General features: G+C 44.0%; 1 protein-coding gene across 1 annotated transcript; it reads right to left on the reverse strand.

Moving 5' to 3' along the window:
• Nucleotides 1-1,892: 1,892 nt before the first annotated feature.
• Nucleotides 1,893-4,983, reverse strand: LOC137726338 (pollen-specific leucine-rich repeat extensin-like protein 3). Its single transcript, XM_068465253.1, has one exon. It carries the CDS (start codon nucleotides 4,966-4,968, stop codon nucleotides 2,032-2,034), a length of 2,937 nt encoding a protein of 978 aa, XP_068321354.1. The 5' UTR covers nucleotides 4,969-4,983; the 3' UTR covers nucleotides 1,893-2,031.
• Between the last annotated feature and the right edge of the window lie 1,538 nt (nucleotides 4,984-6,521).

Genomic DNA, 6,521 nt, shown 5'->3' on the forward strand with positions numbered 1-6,521 from the left:
GTTAAGACTAACTAAAGGTGTCGTCGGTTGTTAACCATAGTATTGTTAAGACTAACTAAAGGTGTGCTTGATGAAGTTAGAAAGGTGAATGTTTTCTCAAGAATGAGAAGGTTTCATGTAGAGAGAGGGTTTACGCAGGGCATATTTGTTTGTGTGTTAGAATGAGCTTTGAATGATTCATTCCCTTCTCTATTTATAGTAATAATTCCCCACATAGCTGAAGTAGAATCCTACTCGGATTATAATTCTTCAATTTCTCCTTCATCCATTCTGAATGGGCTTTGGCCAATCCTAGTATATTTAGGACTTTGAATCCAGCCTTATTATCATCAAGTTTTAATCCTTGATCCTCAACATATGCTCCTTGATTCAAGGCATCACTGATATCTGAAGACTCCTTATAGTATCAAGACTTGGCCAAAATCCTATCCAAGTTTGATGAGAACAACTCCTGGTAGGACACGTCCTATCCTCATTGGGCTAGGCTTTCCTTGGGAATATCCCAAGGCACCATTGGCTTTTCTTGTGGGCCGAGCCCATAACCGCTCTCATCCCAAAATTGTTAATTGGGTCCAAACACCTATACAACTAAAATAGTCAGTACAGTCCAAGGTGTCAAACGAGGCCACATAGTCTTCTTATTGACTAATAACGAGAGAAAAATGTTGAATTTGAAGTTTAACAAAACTATGAAGTTACTGATCTTTAAATCATAATTATATTAATTATTAAACTACTTTAATAAATTTGAAAGATGTTGCCTTGATCCCAATACTCAGATGTTAGATGGTCAGATAGAAAGAAAGGTAAATGTCCACTTCTCATAGAAATCCATAACCAAATGAATTGGCAGTGAAGTTTGATGACATGTTGGAAATGTGAAATCCATAACTAAATGAATTGGCAGTGACGTTTGATGACATGTTGGAAATGTGTAGTAAATTATATACACTTTTTTGTTGTTGTAATTGGACTGAGGAAGTTGAAAGAAATGTAAAAGAAAAGGTAATTAGGTTTAGGCCTAAACCACTGGACCATACAGTTGTTTTCTTACCTATTTTTGTCAAATTTGAACCAATTTTGATTGTGAGTTGGAGTAAAGCCGATAAAACTGAATTGTGCCTATCCCTATACACATTTGTACCTCTTTTCTATGTTTGCCCGGGTCCTCAGTTTTAGGGGTAAGTGTATGGGAAATTGATTGTATTGATACTTCTACAACTCCTATTGTGTTTTTTAGCATTTTATGAATATAATATTTTCAACTTGTAAAAATGTCAAACTTGTACTTCAATTTGCTTACATCCTCATCTCCTTTCTACCTCCACCCTTACACTATGTTTAACGGATCGATCTATTTTCCTTGAAATCCCACTTTACTCTTGCTCTTCATCCCACAACAGCAACACCCCCCCTTCCCCAAAACCCAAATTTTAAATAGAATCATAAGCAATTTCATGTCTCGTTTAGATCAACAATTTTAATGTTTGTAAAGGTGTGACATTTCTATTCAAATAACTAAAAGCATGTTTGATAATGTTTTGAAAAATATAGTTAAACATATTGTTTGAATTTTGCAGTTTTAAGTGAAATTTTGTAAAACCATATGTGCTTTCTTAGGAAGTGAATTTTCATAAAGCACTTGAATTTCAAAAATAAATGATGATGTGCTTAGTAAATGAAAGAACTTATAAGCAAAACTGACTTGCATATATACAAACTTCCCAAACAAGCCTTTACTGACAATGCAAACATTAATTTTGTTCATGATCAGCCACAACTTTCAATCATTTTTTCTCATTTTTCTGTTTTATTTCTTTAGTAATAAATCCTCGATGAGTTAACACATATTAAGTATAAAGTTACATTAGAAAAAGAGAGAACCAATCAAGTTGCGAGGAAGGTATTGAAATTGTAAATCTCACTGTATTTGGTAAGATTCTCAAGTTACAAGTGAACGTGTAGAAGGTGTTTTGTAACTAGAGAAGAAAATACAAAATGAGGCAAACATGTGAAATGATAAACTACTACTCAATAGCCTGGGAACATTGGTGGTGGTGGCGATGAGTATAGTGCTCCAATGTTTGGTGGTAGCACAAAGTCTGGTTGGGTTGGTGGTGGAGACTCCACAGGAGGAGGCAAAGGAGGAGATGGAGTTGGAGCTGGGGGAGGAGGTGATTCGATTGGCGGTGGTGGGGATTCAACTGGTGGTGGTGGGGATTCAATTGGTGGTGGTGGGGATTCAACTGGCGGTGGTGGGGATTGGACCGGCGGTGGTGGGGATTGGACCGGCGGTGGTGGGGATTGGATCGGCGGCGGGGGAGATTCGACTGGTGGTGGTGGGGATTCAACCGGCGGCGGTGGGGATTCAACTGGCGGCGGTGGGGATTCAATCGGCGGTGGCGGGGATTCGACTGGGGGTGGTGGGGATTCAATCGGCGGTGGTGGGGATTCAACTGGTGGTGGGGGGGATTCCACTGGTGGTGGGGGAGATTCAACAGGCGGTGGTGGGGATTGAATTGGTGGTGGTGATGGAGACTGGACAGGCGGTGGTGGAGACTCAATTGGCGGTGGAGGGGATTGGACAGGTGGCGGTGGTGACTGGACTGGTGGTGGTGACTGCACAGGCTCTGGAGATGGTTCTGGTGTTGGAGATGGTGATGGAGGAGATTGTACAGGCTCTGGCGTTGCTGGTGGTTGAACTGGATACAATGGAGGACCTTTAGGGCTACGGCCAATCGGGCTTGGTGCAGGTGCGAGTATTGGTGGCTCAACCTCTGGTGCTTTAGGAGGTTCCACCTCCGGTGTTGGAGGTAGCTCAGCCTTAGGAGTTGGTGGTTGCTCGACCTTTGGTGTTGGAGGTGGCCCAACCTTTGGTGCAGGAGGTGGCTCAACCTCAGGTGCTTGGGGTGGCACAATCTCAGGTGTTTGGGGTGGCTCAGCCTCTGGTGTTTGGGGTGGCTCAACCTTTGGCATTGGCGGTGGCTCAACTTTTGGTGTTTGAGGAGGTTCCGACTTAGCTGTTGGAGGTGGCTCCGCTTTAGGTACGGGAGGTGGCTCAACTTTAGGTGCAGGAGGTAGCTCAGCTTTAGGTGTAAGAGGTGGCTCGGCTTTTGGCTCAGGTGGTGGCTCAGCCTTTGGCGTAGGAGGTGGCTCAGCCTTTGGCGTCATTGGTGGTTCAACCTTTGGTGTGGGTGGTGGCTCAGCCTTAGGGGTAGGTGGTGGCTCAGCCTTAGGGATGGGTGGTGGTTGGACCTTTGGTACCTCAGCCTTTGGCTTGGGTGGTGGCTCGGCCTTAGGGGTGGGTGGTGGTTCGACCTTTGCCATGGGAGGTGGTTCTGCCTTTGGTGTAGGTGGTGGCTCAACCTTAGGGGTGGGTGGTGGCTCAGCCTTAGGGGTGGGTGGTGGTTGGACCTTTGGTGCCTCGGCCTTTGGCGTGGGAGGTGGTTCAACCTTTGGTGTAGGTGGTGGCTCAACCTTAGGGGTGGGTGGTGGCTCAACCTTAGGGGTGGGAGGTGGCTCTGCCTGTGGAGTGGGTGGTGGCTCAACCTTTGGCATGGATGGTGGCTCTGCCTTTGGAGTTGGTGGTAGCTCAACATTAGGAGTGGGTGGTGGCTCGGCCTTTGGTGTGGAAGGTGGCGGCTTAGTCTTCGGTGTTGATGGTGGGGGCTCGGCCTTCGGTGTGGGTGGCGGCTCTGCCTTTGGCGTCGGTGGTGGACTAACCTTTGGCGTTGGAGGCTTTGGTGTCTTAGGTTTCTCTGGTGTAGAAGAACCACCACAATTCTTGCTGCAATCCACAGGCTTAGTTACCACAGGGAAACATGTCTTTGTGTTCTTTTGCTTAGGCCTTCCTGGCATACAATTGCCTGAGTCATCCAACACTATTTTCGATTTAGGATTTGGCATACAGTTTTGAGCCTCCCCACTAAAATAGTTGTAAGCAAATGTGAAATTTGCCAACTTAGGCAACGTGCAAATCTTATCAGTCACAAACCCTGTCAACCTGTTGTACCCAATATCCAATTCCTCAATGCTCTGCAGCCCGACAAAGCTCTTTGGCAAAGAACCTATAAATCCATTGTAGCACACATCAAAAACCTGCAAGTTTCCTAGGTTTCCAATCTCAGGAGGGAAGCACCCACCAAGCTGGTTGTTCATGAAGATTAGCTCGTTCACGTTGTGCATGTTTCCAACGCTGTGCGGAATGCAACCACTGAAGTTGTTAAATGCAAATGACACAACAGAAACCTTGGAGTTTCCAATCGTCTCTGGAATCACCGACGTGAATCGGTTATGGTTCAAGAAAATGGCATCAAACTCCTTGAAGAAAAGCTCTGGAGGAAGCTCGCCTTCGAAGCCATTGAACCTGAGGTCAAGGTACTTGCAATTAGGCCAGTGGAGGACGACTCCAGGAAAACGACCAACGAATCGGTTGTTGCTGATGTCGAACTCATACATGAGCGTCAGCCTCCTGAAGCTCTCTGGGATGATGCCACAGAACCTATTGGAGTTGATGTGGAAGAGTGCAAGGTCGGTAAGGAGCCCCATTTCGACAACGAGATGTCCTGCAATGTCTGCATGGTTAAGGTCTATGCCGGCCACCACATTCAAGCTCGAGTCATCGAGTGCTGGAGCGCAGAACACCCCTTTGTAGGCACACACATTCTCCCCTTCCCAGTTGGCAGTGAATTTAAAAGGGTCGGAAAAAATAGCGCTCTTCTGTGCCTGGAGAGCGACATAAGCCCTCTTGAGCCTGTCGTTTTCAAACTTTAGTTTGACGTCGACTTGAACCTCGTAGTTGTCAGGGAGGTCGCCATTCTCCGGGAGAGAAATGAGCTGGCGGTGGGCTATGTGAGCAGCTTCAGCATCGGTTAGGGCAAAGGAGAGAGCGGGAAACGAAGAGATGAGGAAGGAGAGGAGAAGAAAGCAGCAACTTGTGACCGTAGACGAGAGGAGAGGTGGAGCCATGGCTGAAGTGTGCTATCTTGGCTTGGCCCAAGGCTGTTTATAAAGATGAGGGGTAGAGTGGTGGAGGGAAGCTGTTATATGGTGTTGACATGTGATTGAATGGTGGGAGAAAGACGACGTCCTGGCGTTGTTTTAGCACCGAAAATTGTGGTGGTCTTCTCATTATTTACATGCACACCCACAAAATCTGGAGGTACGTTCAAAGTTTTAGACATAAAAATAGACGGTTGACAGGATCGTTGTTTTGGTGATAAACTGTCAATGTGGATTATTGAATTTAGTCTAATAAATAACTTGATGCATGGTTTAGGGTTTCCAGCATGCACAACGTTTTCTTGCTTTAAATAGCATGATATTTATGTTGACACTTTGGCATATTCTTTGGGCAGAAAATTAAAGAATAAAAAGAACTTAAAACTGGATGTAATTAAGGACTGAAAAGACCGTCAATAGGTTTTCCGATTTCTTATCGTATATGCCATTTTCCAGGTTATGTGAAGGAATAACATTGAATCAAAAGAGAAGATGATATGCTTCTGGTCAGAATCCAAAGTAAAGCGTGTAACTTGATAAAAATACGATATTATAAGAATTGGTATAAAGATGATAGGGCGCACAGGGGCGGCTTGGCCTCGGTAAAACCTTGACGGGGCAGCCAACGTTAGAATAATTCTTTTGATTTGTAGGGAGAAGGAATGAGGTCGTCATCAAGATCATTTAGAACTTAATTAATGAAGCTTGCTGCTGTTGGTTTCTACTGATCTAAACTGTCAAACTGTTTTTTATTGTTTGGAGACTTGGAGGGTTAAGCATATTGCCATGTCTGCGTCCCTAATGAGATTATGTGCTACCTTAATTATGCTTTATGACTTTTGTCTGTCTCAAACATCACTACGCTAAAAAGACACTTGGTGATAGTCTAATGCTATATTTTTTTTTTTAAGAACAAAAGCAATGACCCTGTTTTTCACTTTAAACCATATTCCTTTTGGTGTGTCCATTTGCTGACTTTCGTCTATTACGTACTTGGAGTGCGTAGATATACATGGAAGTTAGCAATTCAACTTGCTTCCCAAACAAAATCTTGTACGATGACCAAATTGAAAAAAATAAAACTACCGCGACAAAAATTAAAATCGAAACACAACTCACTGACCAAAAGTACGTGCATGTTATTCTACAAAAAGTCTGAACTGACATAAGATGAATTCAAGGAGGGCTAGTGTTATAGTGGAACTCAAGCACCCTGACCCTCTCACCCAGATTCGAGGTTCCCACTCAGTGGCGAAGTCAAGAATTGTTGATAAGAGGGGCGGAATTTTAAAGGGTAAACGGTCCAAAAAACAATTTAGACAGCCATATCTTTTTTGTTTTTTTTTTTTGAACAAACGATATTATCTACATTAATTAAGGGGAGGGCGGATGGGTTTAGCCTCATAACGCGCTAGCAACAATGTCGTTCAAATTTGTTTTTAGCGAGAATCGAATCTAAGATCTCTCATTTACAAGTAAAGAGGAATGCCACTAGACTATAGTACAAAGTGGCTGTTATA

Source organism: Pyrus communis, chromosome 2 (genome assembly GCF_963583255.1).
Source record: "Pyrus communis chromosome 2, drPyrComm1.1, whole genome shotgun sequence".
In the NCBI taxonomy this organism is placed as follows: domain Eukaryota; kingdom Viridiplantae; phylum Streptophyta; class Magnoliopsida; order Rosales; family Rosaceae; genus Pyrus; species Pyrus communis.

What these genes read in the sequence shown, in the direction of transcription:
- LOC137726338 (XM_068465253.1), bottom strand. Translation starts at nt 4,968, where the DNA reads ATGGCTCCACCTCTCCTCTCGTCTACGGTCACAAGTTGCTGCTTTCTT.